The sequence below is a fragment of the Anser brachyrhynchus genome (assembly GCF_964034855.1).
Source record: "Anser brachyrhynchus genome assembly, chromosome: 12".
In the NCBI taxonomy this organism is placed as follows: domain Eukaryota; kingdom Metazoa; phylum Chordata; class Aves; order Anseriformes; family Anatidae; genus Anser; species Anser brachyrhynchus.
This window is the reverse complement of record NC_137707.1, coordinates 5,157,253-5,176,344: the sequence shown is the minus strand read 5'-3', so window position 1 is coordinate 5,176,344 and position 19,092 is coordinate 5,157,253. Positions and strand designations below refer to the sequence as shown.

The window sequence follows — 19,092 nt, the reverse complement described above, 5'->3', positions numbered from 1 at the left end:
TCAAAGAAAAATGATAAATTTTCTTTTGCTGTTTAAATCCTTCCATTAGGTTTGGACTGCTCCTTTGCCTCCATGCCGCACAATTTCCAGGTTATGGCAGGGGAATTGTAATGCTGGCCTTGATGATGGTTTTGCTGCCAAAGGTGGAATAAGCACCTTACAACTGGAGTGGGATAGAAGTCTATTCGGACCTGAAAACTTATTTTTTGGACCTTGATTTCTATTGCCACTTTTCTTTTCTTTTTTTTTCTATTTTTTTTTTTTTTTACTTCAGTTGGGTAGGGCTTTCTTATGTTCCCCTTCAGCCAGTGACTAATGAGGAGCAGTACTAGCAGTTGGTAGTGGGAAAGAATGCCCTCTAAAAGAAGAGGCTATAGTTTGGGCAGGGTAATTTGCTGATTGAAGGAGCCTGGGTTTGATCCTCTGTTCTGAGGACATTTCTACATAGGTAAGTGACTGCAGGGTGAGCGGCAGTGGGAAAGGACAGTTAATTAGCTCCTCCTGCATGATCTCATTTGTGCACTAATAAGGCCTTTATAAAAGACAGGAAATTGGACAGAACAAAGCTTGAACCTGAATCTCCATGTTTTCACCTGAAAGCCCTGGCTTTAAAGCTGTGTGGGGCTTGCTTCTGCTTTTTTTTTGTCAGGGTCTGAGAGAGCAAAGCCTAGATCTCATGTTTATTTGCTTTTATTTTTATCTTCTTATATTTATTGTGAATAAAAAAAGGCTGCCATAGAACAGTTCAGAACTGAAAAGTGGCATTGTTTGTGCTAAAAATAATACTGCTTGTACCTCTGAATTAAAATTTCTTGGGTGAATCAGAATTCTCCTGCTGTATGAGAATGTGGAACCAAAAAAACATCCTTAGGTCGGTGCTGTGGCTGTACAGGAAGGAGAAAAGAGAATTTCAGGGAGGCGCTGGCTCATAGCTCAAAATTCAGTTTTAACTTGGGGATTCTTCTGCTAGTAAAACAGTCGCCAAACTTCGGATCCAGATGGAGTCCTGACAGTAATTACTTGTACGTATGGTACAATCGTTGCTACTACTCGCACAGCTATTCTTGAAGGGTTGGGTGTTTTTGTGTTAGATATCTATTACTGCTCCCTCTGCTTTCTAGGCACAGCATAACACTATTTTGTGGGAGTATTGATCTCTACTGGCATTGATACTGCCTGTCTGGTTTCTAGTGTGTCTCAGGATCCAGGGAAGTTGGTGTTATATTTAAGACTGAATTACATGTTTGGGATTTTTTTTTTCTTTTTTTTTTTAAGCTTTCTTCTTGTAACTACCCAGAAGATGTTAAAGCATCACGGGTGCAAGTGAACTAACTGATTTCGCAGTTGGGATATCATTGTGGTTTTGTGTCTGTGCGCATCAGGTCACACCTGATGCAGGGTTTGTTCTCTCCAGGAATGCCTTTTCTGCACACAGGCACCTTTTGGTTAGAGCTGGAAACTAGGCGCCGCAGTCACACCAGCTCTGACTCTTTGTGCACCTGTCCCCAGGTATTTGTGCTGTCTAAAAATTCAAACAAAATGCCAGATAACCGCGGTTTCACAGCAACTATCGATATTCTCATCGGAGGACTTAGATCAGAGGCCAAAGAACAACGTATCCTTGGATGCAAGACTTGGTCCAGCCGTGACTGAAGGACGTGAGCCGCATTGTTATTTCGTTGGGCCCGGTGTGTGGTGAAATAGGGTGGTGACATCACTGTGACGCCTTTCACCTGCTCATATCTGCTGTTCAAGTTCACCTTTGAAACCCAGTTGCTAGTCTAAATCCTGTTGTGACAACCGGGCCGCAAGTGGGCTTTGTTACTAAGCTGTGTTCAGCAGCAATGCCGGATGGCTTTTTCACGTTCAAAGTGGTTGTTTAATGGTTTCTCTCTTACGTTTTCAAAGTGTGGCACAACAAAGTTCATAAGTAGCTCAGCAGCTGCAGGGGACAGAGGAAGAGCCTACGTGACAAGTGCTTTAGGTGCCTTCCCAGCCCGCTGGTGCCAGCAGAGCCTGTCCCATGGAGAGAGTTCCAACATTTTGCCTTGGGCTGCATGGGCCAACACTTGGGCCAAGAGCTCAGGGGCTGTGCCTACAAAGTGGGGAAGTAGCACTGCAAGTCAAACAAATTGAATGAAAAACGGCAGCCTGGAAAAGAAGTATTCCAGAAACAGGCAAGGTGAGAGATCTCTCCTTTCCTCCACCTCCCCTGCCCTCCCAGCAGAGAAGTAAAAGAAGGATTTTATACAAACTCCAGGCAAAATAATTACTTGAATTGCAATTAAAAAAAAGCCCTGTCAGTAATTTAAATGCATTTAATTAAATGCTGTGCTGCCTCGTGTGCTAAATTTGAGCCATTTTGAGCAGAAACCCAGAATACCAGTATCATACGTGGACCTATTAAGAGCTGGTTGTGTTGTAGCTATTCAGGTGATGCCAGAGCCTGGCAGTCTATCACTTGTGCTGCTGTGGAAATTGAGTGTGCCTTTAGATTTCAATGAACATCCCAATAGAGAAAGTTTGGCTGTCCAAACTGCTACGCTTCATGCTGTTACCCACATTCTGCTTGCTATTCTCTGCCTCCCCACTACCTCCTCTTGCAGCTTGTGGGCTATAAGGTCTTTTACCACCTTGAACCCGAAACCTTATATTCCAGCTAATTTTACAGCTGGAGCCAAAATACACAGAACTCTGAATCCGTTGCCAGTTTATCTTGATCATCATAAACAGTAAAATGCATCTGCCCTCTGACGGCCCTTTATACGTTCGGCCAAAGTTTATGCATGTAAGTGCTGCCACTGAAGTCAGTAAGAATATCCATCTGGGGCCTTTTTAATAACTTGGGTCCTTGTTTCTTGGAGTAGATTTGTTTAGGTTTTCTCTAATGATCCTTTTTTTTTTTTTTCCTCCATGGCCTCTGGAAAGTTCTGTTCTTTAGTTTCTTTACATTGTAGGCTTGGGGTGCGGATGAGGTTTCTAGTGTTTCGTTATCTTTGTGGAGATACAGTTTTCTTCTGTCACTACATATTTAATCTTTTGTTGTTGGATATAAAAATTCAAAACTGATAAATGCAGCAGCAATTGATCTTACAGTTGAGATTTAAAATAACAGATCATAAAATACTCTTAATCTTTTCATTCCCTCCACCTCCCAGCTTTTTTGTTGGATAAAATATTAATACCTGACTTATGCAGTGGAGAGGTTACTTTTTAAAAATCCGAACACTATAACGAGTTTGTAGAGTTATATGCCAGCAGAAATTGAACTGCTGTTTGCTGCTGGTGTGGTATTTGCAACTAATTGAATTGTGGATAGTAAGAAATGAGTAGCTCAGTTTGACTTCCTGGCACTTCAGAATTTATACCCTGGTTAGTAATTTTGAAGGCTTGCTTGCAAACAATGGTTCAGTGGGCACGCTCACAAAATTGTGTGGGTAGTGATGTCAGAAAAATTTACCAGCTGCATGTTACCCAGAAGCCTAAATCTTCTGCCTCAAATGTAGGGAGAATGGGAATGAGAATTTAAGTGATCTATGGGCTTTGTAAGAATGCCAGTTAGGAAAAAACGAAAGAGATAGTAATTTAATTTTTTTTGGCTAACGGAAAGCTAATGGTAGAAAATGGAGTGATTGGTTGTATTTTTAATAGTTCTCTAAATCTTGACCAGTAGATTAGATTCAATGAAAGGTACATTCAAAATGATTTGGCTTGCCATTACATTCTATAAATGTAAGTTAGCTAGCATTTAGCTAACCCAAATAAAATTGATAATACAGGAGTATAGGCTAGTAAAAGCATTAGTAAATGTATTGATTATCGATAAATAAACTTACATAAAATTACTGTAAGTAAATAAATTGATTTACTAGTAAAAGTAAAGAACCAACAGGAAAAACAGAAGGATAAAGGTAGAACTTACAAATAAGTATCTTTAAAGGTGAACAAGGAGCTATTATTGTCTGCCCTTATTAACTGCTTTCCCTTTCCCCCTATTTGGAAGTGTTTTACCTCAAAGGTAATTTGTTTCATGCTCATCCAGCATTAATGGTATTCATTTTTAATTAATTTAACAGTAGCATTGTCCATCTGTCAGTGCAAACCTAATCTGTTAAACAGATAAAATCAACATGTCTACAAGTTCATTGTAGGTCAGCAGGCAACAGTTGCGTGTATGCATTCAGGGTTCTCTGCTTAATAATGCAAAGGCTTCTATACAAATACACAAGTGCAGTGACTTTTGAAACCAAACGTGTCTCAATATGCTAATATAGGATGGCAGATAAAGTGTCCTAGGTCATGGTTTGAGTGTCCCTAAAGCTAGTTAATCTTTGCCAAAATCTGAAGTTAGTTTTGTACAAATGTCCTTTTTTTTTTTTCAGTAGCGCGGAGCCCGTTGGAGGTGCTGGTGAGGAACACTACAGATTGCTCAGTGTTTCTGAAATTTGGCCTCCAGATCAGCGTCCTTATTTGGAAACCCCATCTCTTCCATCCTCCCTCCCCCCTTTTGGATCACAAAAGGCATTCTGAATGGAAACAATTGCTGGATGTGCTCTTCTTTTTGCACTTTTTAAACTTGGCCATCTAGCTGTGAACAGAGAGGCATGTATGTGCATCTGCAAGAACTCTCAGCTATTCACGAAACTGTAATTCGTGCTGCTAAAGTTTGAGAGCTGCTCTTGGCTAAAATAGTTTGATGTAAGACAAGTGTTTTAAAACTGTTCCGATTGTTGGATGCTAAAATGGGCCTTTGAACAACAGTTATATTTAACGCTGTGTTTTTGGTTTGGACAGAGATAAGCATCAGCAGCGTGAGGAGAGCGGTTTCCTTTGCTACGCTTGAAACTGTGTGTGAGCAGTCCTCACAAAATACCAGCGAGTAATATACGCAGGTACCTGGCTGCAGGGAGCCAGGGCAGGTCTGTCTTGGACAGGTACAGGCTGAGGTTCCTCTGTAGTTCTTGTTTTCGCAAGTACCTGCTCCGGCAGCCATGAAACGGGACCTTGCACCTCACCGTGCTGCTCGGGGTTTCAGCTGTGTTGACTAACCCAGAGATACTTGGGCAGAGTTTGTACTTGTCTTTATCACTGGAGTAGCACAGGTCCTGTGTACTCGGCTTTTGTTGGGCTTAGAAAGGATAAAATTCAGAAACAGATTGTGACTGCTTGAAATTCTTCCACAACCGGGCCTGGCCATGGAGGAAAACAACTGCTTTTCCACGTGGCTTCCACAGCCTCCTCAGAAAGATCGTTTTGTACAGACTCAAGGCTCTGGTCTTGGCTTTGACTTGCTTTTCATCATTTACCTAAGCAGAGCTCGTCAGGACTGCGAGCAGCAGCAGGCTGCAGGCACGAAGTGGCGCAGGGTGCCCTGACACTGCTTCCTGCCCGGGCCTCTGCGCACAGCTGGGCTTGGTGCCTTTGTATTTCTTCTCTGTTTTTCAGTTGGCCTTCTTTAAAAGAGACAAAATGGAAGGAGGAGAGGGAGTCTGCAGAATTGGGGAATTATTCCATATTTTGGATAGTGTGAAAGCGCAGCTGAAATTATTCATTGACCTTATTGTGTCGGATTGGTCAGTTCGAGTAAGTGGTGAAATCCTTAGTTAACTTTCAACCAGCTTTTGATGGAAGCTGTAAAATATGAAGTTGTTTGTAACAAACGTTGCCACAAAGTGCTTGTTTTAATTTGTGTCTGTTCAGGGTAGCTGAGCCATTAGTGGGAACCAGTGTCTGTAATGCTGCCATTGGGAGCTGGTAGCTGCTCAGCAGTTTTGCATAGCTGGGCTTGTACCTAGAGAAATCCAGTGCGTATGTATTTGGCAATACGTTCTTCTCTGAATCTGCTTGGGGGAAAATACCCCTGGCCATTCTCAACGCAGTGCAGGGATGGAGGATGCAGGTCACAGCCCTTCTGCTCTTTCTTGGCTAACCAGCTGAGCATGTCTTGTGAAGCCAAATCAAATGCTTGAAAATAACGTGCTTGGTAAAAAGAATACTGGACTATAAATAGAAACAAATCTTCTCTAGTGTCAGTGTGTGCAAAGAAGTGAGATTGAGTTTAAAAGTAAAGCGGAATAAGCTTTTAGAAGAGGACATGTGTGAGTCCGGGGGGGTCTCGTCCTCCCTAGAGGAGGGCAGTGTGGTAGGAGCAGGGTGCTTTTGAGCTGGTGCAGAGCTGTTCCAGCACTGCACCGGCAAAAGCTAACGTGTTGTCCCTGTGAGCGCCGGCTTGAGCTCTTTGGTCCTCCTGTCCGGTCATTCCCGCCCCCACGCTATCCTTTGCTTGGGTGGTCCAGCTGTTTACAGGCAGCCTGGCGAGCAAGATGAAGAAATTCATCAGAGCTGAGAAAAAAGGAGGGGGATTATTTTTGGCCTGGCTCAGTTCCCTAATCCCATCTACTTTCCAGGCTTGCAACGGATTGAACTAGCCCGGCTGAGGGGGCAGTGGTAAAGCAGAAATGGGATGGAGGAGGAGGGAAGGCGTTAGGTCACGACTCTGCCTGGGAGAAATAGCCCATCTTCACTGATTGTAGGTTAAATAAAGAACTTCAAGGTTGGCTTCTGAGCCAGGGCTTTATTTTATGTTGTGCTGGCTCATGTAATCTGGAGAAGCAGCTCTATCATGTTCGTTTTCCAAGCACCGAGCTCTCTTTCAAAATAAAACCAATTTAATCAGCCCAGTGAATTCCAGCCCTAAGCCTTTCAGCAGGGACAGGGCTTTGATTACCCTCGCAGTCATCCCGTTCTGGCTGTGTTTGGACAAATTCAACCTTAGGAACTTCAGTATAGGTGTACGTTCTTGCCACGCTGTTCCTGTAAAGATTATAGATTAACTAGTGTTCTGTGATAACTACAGTTTTATTATTGGGGATTTTGGGAACGAAAACTTGAATTCTCCCAATTAAAAAAAAAAAAATCATCTAAGCAGGGATGACTGAAAACTGAAGTGGGGAATTTCTGCTCACTGCTCTCTCGCTTCAGCCATTTGCCATTGAGACACACATGGCAAGGAGGGATGTGGAACTGGCAAGCCAGTCTGCTGCAGAAAGGCATGCCTCTTCAATTGCATGCTGAAATTCCAAGTACATTAAAATGTACATCTCCTCCCCAAACCCTGCTGCTGGGAAAGGCGTGGTACAATCTGTGTGCGTGTGAGAAGTTTTTTTTTTTTATTCCTTCATCAGGTAATATACTAATTTTGGAGGCAACACTGCAATTATAGAAGATTAACTTGTTGATGTTAGTTCGGCTTTCTGAGTTGGAATTTTGCCAGGTCTTGAGTTATGAAAGTAAAATGTAAAGGTGGGTCAGTGACCTTGTATCCTAGGGAAAGTCTCCTTGCCTGCTAAAGCTGAGCTCATATCAGGCCAAGAACTGAGGACTGCAGAGGAGAAAATCAGATTCTGCCTGCATCTGTAGTTATGAATCACAGCACCAGTCATAGATTTATCCTAAAATACCCTATGTAATGCCTGAGAGCTGACATATTGTACTAGCCTGTCATTAAAAAAGCTAAAATTTTAGTATTAAAATCTCAAATTCCCTTAACAAGTATATTGACGGACACTGCTAACCCGGTCTATTTCTTCTTCAAAAGAGGAGTGTGCTTCCAGTTTCTAGAGTGGCAGTAACCATTACAGAACCAGGAGATACTACTTTATCAAGAGGTATTGCTTTCCCCCGTGCATCATTTGGTAACCAATTGCTCGTCATCACGAATTCCACTGAGAGTACTTAGACTGGAACCAGCAAAGTTTCACTAATATGCAAGTCTAACACAAACACGATGATGTTCGAGCTCATTGACTTGCCAACACAGATACTGTATTACTGTATTACCTTTCTAAGGTCATGTACTGCACAAGGGTTAGGGAGTTTTTACCATAAGTAGGTAAATGGTTGGCCAGTAAGCACAAGTTGGGAAGGAAGACTTTTCTTCTGGCCATGTTTCCCCAAATCGTTGTTCTGTGCTAGGTAGATAGGATCTGCAGATGTTTTGAGCTGGGGCCCCAAACTAACTTCATCAATCAGTATCAATTACTGCAAGTCATATGGAATCATAGAACGGTTTGGATTGGAAGGGACCTTAAAGGTCATCTAGCTCCAACCCCCCTGCCTTAGGCCAGGGTACCACCCTCTAGATCACTCTCTGAATTTAATATATTATTAAATAAGAAATAAGGATATGAGAAGTACTTATACTCTTATATGTAACCTAAATCTCCCCTCTTTTAGTTTAAAACTGTTCCCCCTTGTCCTATCACTACCTGCCTGTGTAAAAAGTTGTTCTCCATCTGTTTTATAAGCCCTCTCAAGGTACTGGAAGGCCACTATAAGGTCTCCCCAGAGCCTTCTCTTCTCCAGGCTGAAGATCCCTAGCTCTCTCAGCCTTTCTTCTTAGGAGAGGTGCTCCAGTCCTCTGATCAGGGCCACCAGGCTGCTCAGGCATGATTTGCCGTTGGTGAAGCCATGCAGGCTGTCTCAGATCACCTCCTTGTTTTGCATGTTCCTTGCATGCAGCTTTCCCAGCAGACATCTATGTGGTTGAAGTCCCCCATCAGGGATTTCAGCTTGCAGGTGAAGCAAGAAGGCCTCGCCAGCAGGCTCCCCTTGATCAGGCAGCCTGTAGTAGGCCGCAACCACAAAGTGTCCTTTGTTGGCCCTCATAAAAAGGGAATATTGGTAGATCTCAGTCCCTTGTCCACTGTCTGTCATGAGACAATATTGTAAGTTTGGTCCGTGACAAAATGACTTTACTTATTTTCTACAAGTACTTTGCTAAGGTTTGCTTGGTGGCAATAGACCCGTGGTGGGAAGAGACCTCACACTGGAACGTTCAGAGAGACAGCTCAGTTTATTTGGCTTTACTCATACAGTCTTTCACTGAGCTGAGAAATTGGCATCTGTATTTTTGCTTTCAGTGCCAGTATCTGCTGCCAGGAACAGCTGCCTCACTGGGTAGGGCTCTCTGATGAGCGGAAAACCGAAGATGCAGACTAGAGCTGTTAATTGCTGCAGATAGACAAATCAGCTTCTGAAGGACCACCCGTGGCCTAAGCACACTAGTAGAGAGAGGCTCAGGCAGGGAATGTTTCACTGTGCCTTTGACCCTATCTAAGCAAGTGAACAAACTTCTCAGGCTTCTTTGATATACTGCTGCGTATGTCTGATTCATCTCTTGGGAACTCTGAGGAACCTTTCCATTGGAATATAAGCAGAAAATTAGTTTTTCATATTTGAGTATCTGCTGGACTGTAGAAGTATTCACAGTCTTGGAATTACAAAATATCCCGAGTTGGAAGGGACTCACGAAGATCGAGTCCAACTCCATTGAGTCTTTTCAGCACTGTATGAAGTTTTCTATTTTTTTTTTGAGACAGAAGCAAAGAGAAATGATGTGAATGCTGCAATGTGGTATGGCATTCTGACATTCTCATAAAATGGATTTTGATAAAAGTCTGGGCTGATGAAGGTCACAAGCTGCGCAATTGATCTGCCAGCAAACTCATGTACCGGGACTATTAAACTCCTCCATCAGTTACATTCAAAATATCACTCTGCATCACTTCCTATGAAGTTAATTTCTCCTGCTCCGTTTTCTTTATGTCACATGCCATTAATGAGTTCATGGCAGGGGAGATGAATTTGGCCACTGCAGCGTGTCTGCCCATGTGTAGGGAGGGCTCTGATTCTCATGGAGGTTGTTTATGGACAGTGAACCATGCCTTTTTCAGGGATGGAACTTCTCTTTTAGCATATGGACAGTGTTCTACTCCAGCCCAACACAAATGTGAACCACCCTACTTCTCAGGGGAAGGAATGGGAAAGGTTGGATGTGCACCCAAGGTGAGAAAGCCTCTGGTTGTGCTATATGCACCAAGTACAGCTATTCTCATTATCTGGCTGACACTTCCTTCCAAGAGCAGCTTCTGTTTCAAAAGAAACTCTCTTTAATGATGACTTTGCATGTGGGTTACCCATGGAAAGGAAAAAAAAATCATCTTGGAGAATTTGGAGGGAGAGGCAGCGTTCTGTGCCTTTGTGGTAGGAGCTACTCAGTGACTGAACGCCTTGTCTGTTCTCTACAGAACGCCCTTGGACGTATTGCGGGGACCTATCTTGTTTTTCTTGATCATCACTGTATTTCTTCTATAGTGTGTTATTAGGTCTGCCAGCTCCTTGACGTGTGGTCTTTGTTCAGACAGCTGTGTTTAATGGAGAGCATTTACCAAGAGTGGCAGTGTGGGGTGAGTAAGTCGCTGGAGCTGGAGGAGGAAAAAAGGAGCTTTTGCCAGGACTGTCAGCCCTTTGGAGCAGTTTGCCATCTTGTACACGCTGTGAGTTCAGAGCCCAACTACCTGCGAGGTAGCAAGCAAGGAGAACGTGGAAGAGAGTGAGCAGAAAATACTCTGTGATTGCTGAAAACATCATTTGCTCGAGTCTGTCAGGAGATTTGGTGACTGTAATTTTTTCCAGTTAAAGGGTTAGTGTTTTAGGAGCATGTTAGTGTTTTAGGCATGTTTTCGAGCAAGTATGGTGGTACAATACATCCTAAGGTAAAATATACTTATTAAAGTACACTCGTGATTCCAACAAATGTTTATACCGTTTCCTCTGACTTATCAGGGTCAGAACGTTGACTCTGGACAAAGTGCATTAGAAATAACTTTAGGAAGAATTACTCAGTATTTTGCTCACATGGGGTGTGTGGCCTCCATTATCACGTGCTACTGGTACGGGAGTGGGGTGGAGCCTATCATCATTTTACTGTTTGGTGTATAAATAGTTATTACAAGCAGAACTCGAACATCTAGTCATTTCTAATAATACTTGACTGAGAGTGATCTGTGCTTTTATGACTGTAAGGATGGAAATTACGCTGAAGATCCTCTCTTCCTTCAGAATCCTTTGAGCATGTGTGTGTATATATGCATGAATACTTGGCCTGTATAAGTAAGAGGGAAAGTTGCTTGCTGAGATCTAATCTTGCGTTCTTGGTGTAAATATTCTTGTACTCTAGTTTCCTTCATTGTTTTGCTAACAGCTGCCGTCCTCTGTAAAGGGAGCGGCGGAGCATGAAGGGAGGTAGGAGGGGGAATCTCCCCGGCTATGTGCAAATGTACCCTGATTGTTTACATTCGCGTTGGGTTGTGAGTGCAACTCTTGTAACTCCTCACATCTGCTTTGGGCATTTTCATCCAAGGATGTGACAAAACTTTAATGAATAGCTCCTTTCACAGTTTAGTTTTAATAGGCTGGCCTAATTGAGGGGAAACTGATATGTGGAAAGATAAGCTCTGGAAGTGGCTGGTTGGTTGGGTGCCTCCAGTTTTGGGTGACTGGGTTAAGATAACTCATGAGCCTTTTTCAGATGAGCCGTGTATCTGCTGCTAAATTCATTGTGATGGGGACTGCAGGCATCTGGTTCCTACATGGCTAGTTCTTTAGGCTGAAATGAGCACAGATGTCACCGAGAATTAATGGGAAATTCCAGAAATGTTTGATTGTAAGAAACTTGGTCATATCTTAAGTATTTGATAGATCAGAGAGTGGAACACAGCTCTGTGCACGAAATACAAATGAGTCTTTCAGCTTTCTGTTTGAGTTTTTCATCTTTGTTTTAGAAGACTGAATGAACAAAGTAGCTGGCTGTTTACCCTGTTTTCTAGTTTCTTCTTCATATGCACACACACTCTACTTCCTTTTTTTTTCCTTCATCGTCTTCTTTTTCTTTTTTAACAGGTTAATGATAGTTTCTCTTACTGAAGTTAATTCTAAGAGTTGTGATGAGGTTTTGGTTAACTGCAGGCCTAGAAAGCTGATGTCCAGAGTTGTGTAATCTCTCTCTCCGTCACACTTGTTGCTCATTCGATTGTTCTTTGTCCATGCCTTGCAGTTCCTACTGGGATTTTTAACATATGGAATTTGAACCCTTTTATCTTTCGCACAGAAAACTTAGTTAACATTTTGCTAGAGGTTGACAGCAAGGACAACAACAAAAATAATCTCCAATCAACAACTTTTACGACGAGTTGAGCAGGAAGCAACACCCATGCTGTGCATTTACCGACTAGCCCTCAGACCAGCGACACAGCCATTTCCCATCAAGCAGCAATCGATTTTTGTTAGAGGCAGCAGCTGCGTGCAAGCGGGAACCCTCATACGTGTCTGTGCCTCCCGGTGCGGGTCTCTCTTCCGTTGTTTACTTACGGGCGGCGCTGACCTTCAGATAATTTCTCCCCTCTTGACGTTGAACTCTTAGGACGGCAGCGGTTCATGATAGAAGCATCCCAAAAATGTTGAGCTAGACATAAATGTGTATCGCTGGTGTTTCGGGCCCGAACCTTTGCAGGAAGCAGGGTCATTTCTCAGGGCGGATGGGTGGGATCTGGCACATGGTTAGACCTGTGGACCCCAGCTCCGCTTGTTCTGCAGGTCTGTTTTCCTCCATTAGGTGGGGAAGACCTGTTCTTCGCGAGCTTTGCTTGGGGTTTCTATTTATTTATTTAATCTTCACTGTAGTGCTCCTACCTACGGGTACTTTGTCCTTTTAAAAACCGAGGCAAACATGCCGTGTTAACTACAGTAGATAAAGCAACTGTGTAAATATACAGTGGCCACACTTTTGAGGCCCTTTATTGGAACAGCCGTGTTTATGAATGATGCCTGTGTTCCTCAGCAACCATCTCGGGATGTCTGCCTTCGGGCCTGTTCGCAGGCCGTCCTCTGCCTCGGCTTCTTAACAATGGGTGGAGGATGACAGGCTTCTGTCCTCATTTATTCTTTCCTTATTTTTCTCTTTTTAAAATCATTTAGTTCTCTCTTTCCTCAGAGGCACGTCTGGGACAGTTTGCTGGTGGCTGGTCTTTGTAGGCCTCAGTGGGATGGTGGGGCTGTGCCCCATCCTTGTGGGGTACACCATTGAATCCACCAGCTCAGATGTGCATGGAGATGATTGTGTTTGGTTCCTCACTGCACCTCTGGGCTTGGTGGGTGCTGGTCCTTCCCAGTTTTGCTTTTCAGACTGGTCTTTTTGGTACAGGAGTAAAGCTCCAGCAGAGGCTGGAGTCCTGGCTGTAGGCACTGCTGTGATGATTTCCTTCAGCACAAGAAGTCCTTTCTGATCCATCCTTTTCCTTGAATTAAAATCAATGTTTATGGCTTTGGGTAGCTTTCTGAGTAACTCGCCAGGGTGTGACAGCAGTGTTCCTGCAAACTTCCCCGATAAGGCCTGCTGATGCCGTGCCTCCGCCTTGGCCAGCCAGCCACTGGCGTAAGTGGCAGGAGACCAATGTCCCTGTGCCTGCCCTGAGTCAGAAGGAGATGTTCAGAGAGCGCTTTCTGGGCTGCGTACGAAGCAGAGGATCACCTTTATTGCCTGCTGACTGGGCCGTGCCACACAGGGAAGCTGCCGAGCTCCCCTGAGACAGCGGAGACGCGGTGACGTTGGAGCAGCTGGTCTCGCGTGGCGCTTTCGGGTTGCTGCCTGCTGCCTTTTCATCTCCTCCGCAAGGAATGCATCAGTTCACCACAGTCACACACATGATAATGTATTGGTTACCCATGTTTGCAAGAGCTGCAAATTTTTTGTTGTTGTTTCTTGTCTAAACACTAACAGATGTAACCAGTGGTCTCCATGAAAGATCAACATGAGTAAGGGAGCATTTGCGTTTAAAACCCATCTAAATTTATCAATGCAAATAAACATTTAAACAAGAGGCGCTCCATAAACAGTATTGGGAGAGTGCTCTGCCTTCTAGAGAGCCTGCTTTTCTATTTGCCCTATTCTGTTCTCTGATGGAAGCCAAATGCACGAAGAGGATTGCAGTGATAGTTTGTGCAGTCGGTGGATATTTGTGCATCTCTAACAGGTTATTTTTCCTTTCCTCTGTGCCAGGCCTTTGAGGAAAGCCTTGTTCTGTCAACTTCATTTTGGTTTAATGTTAGTTAGAGTCTAGTGGAGTTCAGATAGGGAGGACAAAAGAGGAGACAGAGTCTTACAGAGCCGTATAACTTCTTGTGGAACAGTAGTCAGTGGATGTGGTTCGGTTACCTGCACGTAACAGTGTAGGGCCATTTATATGTTATAAAAGCCCATTTATATAAAGCTCAGTGGCAGAAATTGCAGCATCTTGGGCACCTATGGGTAAAGCATCCTTTAAGCCTTTCTCGTGGTTTGCTGTGTAAGAACAGAGGTGGCAGTTCTGTGCCTTAGTTCCCCTGTCAAAAAGGCAGGGATTGTAGCGTAACTCATCAGTTGCTACCAGGAAAGTTCATGTAGATCAGAAGACAGACCTTTTTCCGTTTATGAATTTATATACTCTCTGTCCTTGCAGTGAAAGGAAATTAGGTTTGCTCTGATTGTTTAAAGTGGTTGCCAGGATTTGCACCTCGTTGCAAATCATAAAATAAATTCCCTTGTGGGTATGTTGCTCCTTTTTACTTAAATGGTCTTCTGCAGCCATTTAACCGATAAATTCCAGTAACAGCTGACATAGTTGAGATAGAGGAGAAAAAAACCCTTAGCATTGAGGGCTCCAACAACGACTTTTGCGTAGCCTTAACATTTTGAGTGTATCATGTTGATGCAGTTGGAGATCGTCCAGACCAGCATTAACCCTGGTAGCAGTGCAGATTGGGCAGTTATCTGTGTCCACTTTCCCACATTTTCAGCATATAACTAGCCTGTAAAATGTCCCTGCATTAGCTTTTGCCTATAGAACAGACAAGAAAAAGAGGTCTGGGTGAATGTTACAAGAGTGTTTTTTTTAATTTTTTTTTTTTCTTTTTCTGGTAAGTTCAGCCCACTGAAATGAATAACTTATGGGAGAATTCAATGAGATTTACTTATTTCTTTTTTTTCCTGTTGTCTAGAAACATGCTTTGTACCATGCTGCCACTGCTAAGATGAGGTAGAAAAAAAAAAAGAGGATAGTGACATCAGTCTTTGTGCCATTCGTTGTGTTTTGTCCTTCTGCAATTTGGGGAGCAGGGGATTAGGAGCAGCCAGAAGGGACCCCATCCACAGCAGCGCAGGCAAAGCGACATTTGCTCTGATGGCATCTGCATTTCTTGGTCACTTCCTGAGAAGAAGCTGCCAGTCTCCATCCGTCATACCTCCAGTGAGCAACCAGAGCCCTTTGCAAACATACCAGCACTCCTCCAGATCCGTCCTGCGCGAAGGTATGCGAGGAGGAGAGACCAAGTGCCGAGACGACTCAGATGTCAGCCGCGTATTGCTTCCCTCGCTCCTTTCCCCTCTTCCAGGAGCCGAGGTTGCCTGTGTTTATCTGCACTATACTTACACAGCGAAAGAGCCCTGGGCTTCAGTTTCCACTTCAAAGGCAGTGTTGGCTGCCGTGTTGGAGATGGAGCCCGATAATTTTGGTTACGAGTGGCTGGTATGTTCCTAAGGCTGAAATTAGGGCTGGGGAAGGAGCTGCACGGCCAGCCTCGCAGACTGATGTCATCTGTGCTCAGCGAGGGCAGAGGGGTGGAAAGCTGAGTTTCCCCGCAGTGGCAGGACCACCTCGAAGCGGTCCCGTGCCGCTCGTTTCTGAGCTTCTCCACTGATGCTCTTTGAAAGGGTGCCAGCTGCTGCCAAACGGGGTGGCGGTTTTTGCGCTGTGTCGACTGGTGATTGAAATCGGGGGGGGGGGAAAAAGCGTGGGATTCAGTTCCATGAGAAGAGAAAGGCAGAAATGTGCATTCTGCATTATCACTGCATTCCACTGCAAAGCCAGCAGGCTTGCTTACGTTTTTCAAGGGAAACCGTTCGGAGCAGCCCGCCTGGTACGTGCAGCCGTATTTTTAGATTTATGGTGAGGCAACGCTGAAAGAAACCGGCAGCTTGGGACTTGGTTTTTAGGTGTTGTATGCAGCGGCTTGTGCAATAGTACAGCTACTTAGAGGATCTCTTGAAGTGTAACCGTGCTTGCTCATTCAGTGGTTAGAGTACAGGAAGTTTGTGTCGGTGTTGGTTGTTTTTTTTTTTTTTTTTTTTTCTTTAAAGGGTTTTGGTAAAGTAATAGATAGGTCATAGGAAATGACGCAACTGCTAGCTAATCCCTAGATTTGTTCTCTGCTTTCTTCTAAACTGCAGCATTTACTTTAAACGTTGTTGTGTGACTGTGAATCAAAGTGTAAATGTACATCTTACGTTTTGGAATCAAAACCACGCTGCCTGATTTTGAACAGAATCTTTGAGAAAAGCAAACTAGATTTTTAATTACACTTTCCAGCCATGTAAATTGCAGAGATAATTGTACACATCATAATTGTCTGACCTAGTTCTGCTGTCATGCCTTTCATCTGTGGATCTCAAAGTGCCTCACAAAGAAAATTCCTTCCTATTTGAAGATGGGGAACCTGGGGCGTAGAGCAGCAAGCGACTCTCCAGCCTGATGGGGACTGAGCCTCCAGGGGAAGCGAGGTCTCCCGTGGCCCTGCACGCAAAGTGGCACTTGCTCTTTGTGCAGGTGGCCACAGTTAGGGATTACTTAGTACTCAAACACCGCATGCAGCATAGCTGCATGCCCAAATTTTTCAAGAAGATTTGTCTCACGTTTCTTCTCCTAACTGACTGAATGCTGTATGCAATTCCTTTCTAAGTTTCTCAAAAAAGAAAAAAAGAAAGTGTAAGGTTCTGGAAGTTATGGCTATATGTAAATTATTTGTGTATTTTCTGTAGGAATTTGCTTCCTCGGCTGCCTGTAACATTTCCATCTCGAGTTGGCAGCAGGATAGTTGAGGGAGCAAAGGCAGTCACGTTGCATTTCAGTTTCTGCAGCAGCAGCTTCTTTCTTACACCTTTTTTCAGAAAGTGGCTGGCGAAATAGTGGCTTCTCTGACCTACAGCTATGTGACGTAGGTAGATAATCCCACATATGGTGAGGCAAGGCTTTGCTTGTCTAAGTGGAGAGTGGTTTTTAGCTGCAACACAATTTTGCAGTGTGTAAGCTGATCTTTCTCTGAAATTGAAATCAAAAGGGGACTTTTGGGTGGGGATCAGCACCGTTTGCACGTTGCTCTGAAATGTGTCTGGTTTAGTTTGTTTATCTGCTTCTAGGAGCAAATCTTTGTTTATCTGCGGAACTGGATATCAACAGTGAGGTCTCCCACCGCAGCGTATCCCATCCCTTGCTCGCTGGGGGCAGCAGGCAAGGTCAGAGGAGCTTTAACACTCCTGACCCAATTTTTTTTGGCCTTCGTTCTGCCTTTGCTACAAACCGACAGCCCATGCCAACTGCAGTTGTGCTGGAGAGTAGCTCTTACCAGTCTCTTTCCTACAAAGGCTAATATGTGGTGGCTTTGTATTTGCCATGTTCCAGGACTTTAGCACAAAGAAATGAAGTGGGATGGACACGGAGAGTCTGAGGCTGAGCAACGCGGCTTTCCTTCTGCTCGCTGGTAGCCAGCTGTCGCTTTGCAAAGCCGCGCTGCTGCGTTTGCAACAGGAGCTTGGTGCCCCTGTCCCAGGGGATGTGTTTTCCCCCTTATTCCCCCAGCACACAGTGAAACGTCCTCCGTGCTCTTGCTGCGTGCCGGGGCAGATTTAGTGAAGACGCTCAGGTTAGCTGCGCCTGTTAGCTTGGCGAGCTTGCAGGCTGGCTGGCTGCTTTCTAAAAATGACGGGTGGCGTAACCCCGTGCCGCACCGCGTAGGAGTGGTGCTGGCCTTACTTCTACCGAGTTAATAGGGCCGCTTTAGAAAACAAACTAAACTCAGCTGTTGCGTGCTACTTTGTGATAGAGCATCTGATGGGTGAAATGTTTTTGTTTTCACCAATTCTTCAAGTTGGCAGCTGTGCTCTTTTCACTGTTTGATACAAAACAACGGCAGAGCAGGTGTCTCTGGGTGACAGCAAATGGGTTTGGGTCGTCTGCTTTTATTTTTTGTATTTGACGTACTTGGTTTCCTTTGGCCAAGAATAAAAGAAACTCTCTGAAGAGAGAGGGCAGATTCTGCGTCGGAAACATTTCCAAATGAGCTAAGCAAGAAAGCCTGCGGGTAGCCAGTGGTGTAGGCTACGGCACGGCCTGACGGAAGGCGTACGCAACCTAGAAACCATCCAGAGCCTCAAAGGTCAAAGCAACCTGTTAAAATCAGCAGGACAGCTTGCTGGAAGCTGGGGCAAAGCTGCCAAAAAGGCAGAACCATGCTGGTCCGGTGTAGCAGCTGATCAGCTCCTCTGCATTGGCGTGCAGTTAGAGAGCTGCTGATTTTTCAGGTATGGTGGTTTTAAAAGTCTTCCTCTCCCCGGCATCAGATAGGTGTTTGTGAGATTGCAGTAGTGCTGCAGTACATTCGTCGCATTTGCTGGAGTAGCCCTGGTTGGGAAATTCCATCCTCCCCACATTGCCTGCATGGGGAGGATGGATTGCAGTTACACGAAGTACTGGGCAAAAGCATAAACGTTTTGCAGTGGTGTCTCCGTGTGTTCACGTATTCTTTATTTAAGTTCGTTTCTTTGCAGTTTGGGGTCTCCAAAACAAAATATATCTGGCACCAAAGCTGACTGGCCCAAAGTGAAATCCTGCTCTCGCTGCTTCTGGTGAGCACAGCACAGAAAGATGAGGAAGAGCACAAGTGAGGGTTGGTGAATCAAAGTGGCAAAGACAAAACGCTACTTCTAAAGATGATGGGTGTCAGTTTTAAGAAGTTAGAGAAATAGATGTCAGAATTCAGGAAAAAAAAATCTTTTATTTAACAAAAATAAAGCTACTGTTAAAGTGTTAGTTTTAAATGGGAAGCAAAGCATGAAACCACAGGCCATTTGTGTGTGTGCAGTGTTGCAAAAGACACAAAAGACACTGCCAAGCACAGCAAACCCGAGCCTAAGAAGCGAGCGTTCAGAAAGACCGTCCAAAAAAGTACAGTGAAATCTGAAAAGCACGCGGCACTTCTTTTCCTATTCTTTTTAAGCATGTGGAGAGTGGCTGTTAAAGTCCCCTCTTGTGTGTTTAAGGTCACTGTCTCAGGCTCTCGCCCCTGTGAACAGGCACGTTCTGGTTAGAAGCAGGATTATTTTCTGGAATGTAATTCAGAGAACCGAGATCCCGCCTGGGTGTTGCTGAAGTTCTCCCTGCTGAT

At 44.3% G+C, this 19,092-nt stretch overlaps 1 protein-coding gene across 5 annotated transcripts in view; it reads left to right on the top strand.

Moving 5' to 3' along the window:
- CMIP (c-Maf inducing protein) overlaps positions 1-19,092 on the top strand; it is a 128,791-nt gene that overhangs the window by 34,645 nt on the left and 75,054 nt on the right. Inside the window, exons 1-2 of one of the 5 annotated variants that reach the window (XM_080552464.1) lie at positions 479-1,022; positions 1,510-2,182. The exons of 2 other annotated variants lie outside the window; for them this stretch is intronic. Coding sequence is in view for 1 of the 3 variants with exons in the window: in XM_080552463.1 (XP_080408589.1) it covers positions 5,470-5,583 (114 nt within the window). In the remaining 2 variants the exon portion in view is untranslated. Of the gene's footprint in view, positions 1-478; positions 1,023-1,509; positions 2,183-4,704; positions 5,584-19,092 lie in introns of those variants that run through there. 2 more of the 5 variants (XM_080552465.1, XM_080552463.1) reach the window with 2 other exon arrangements.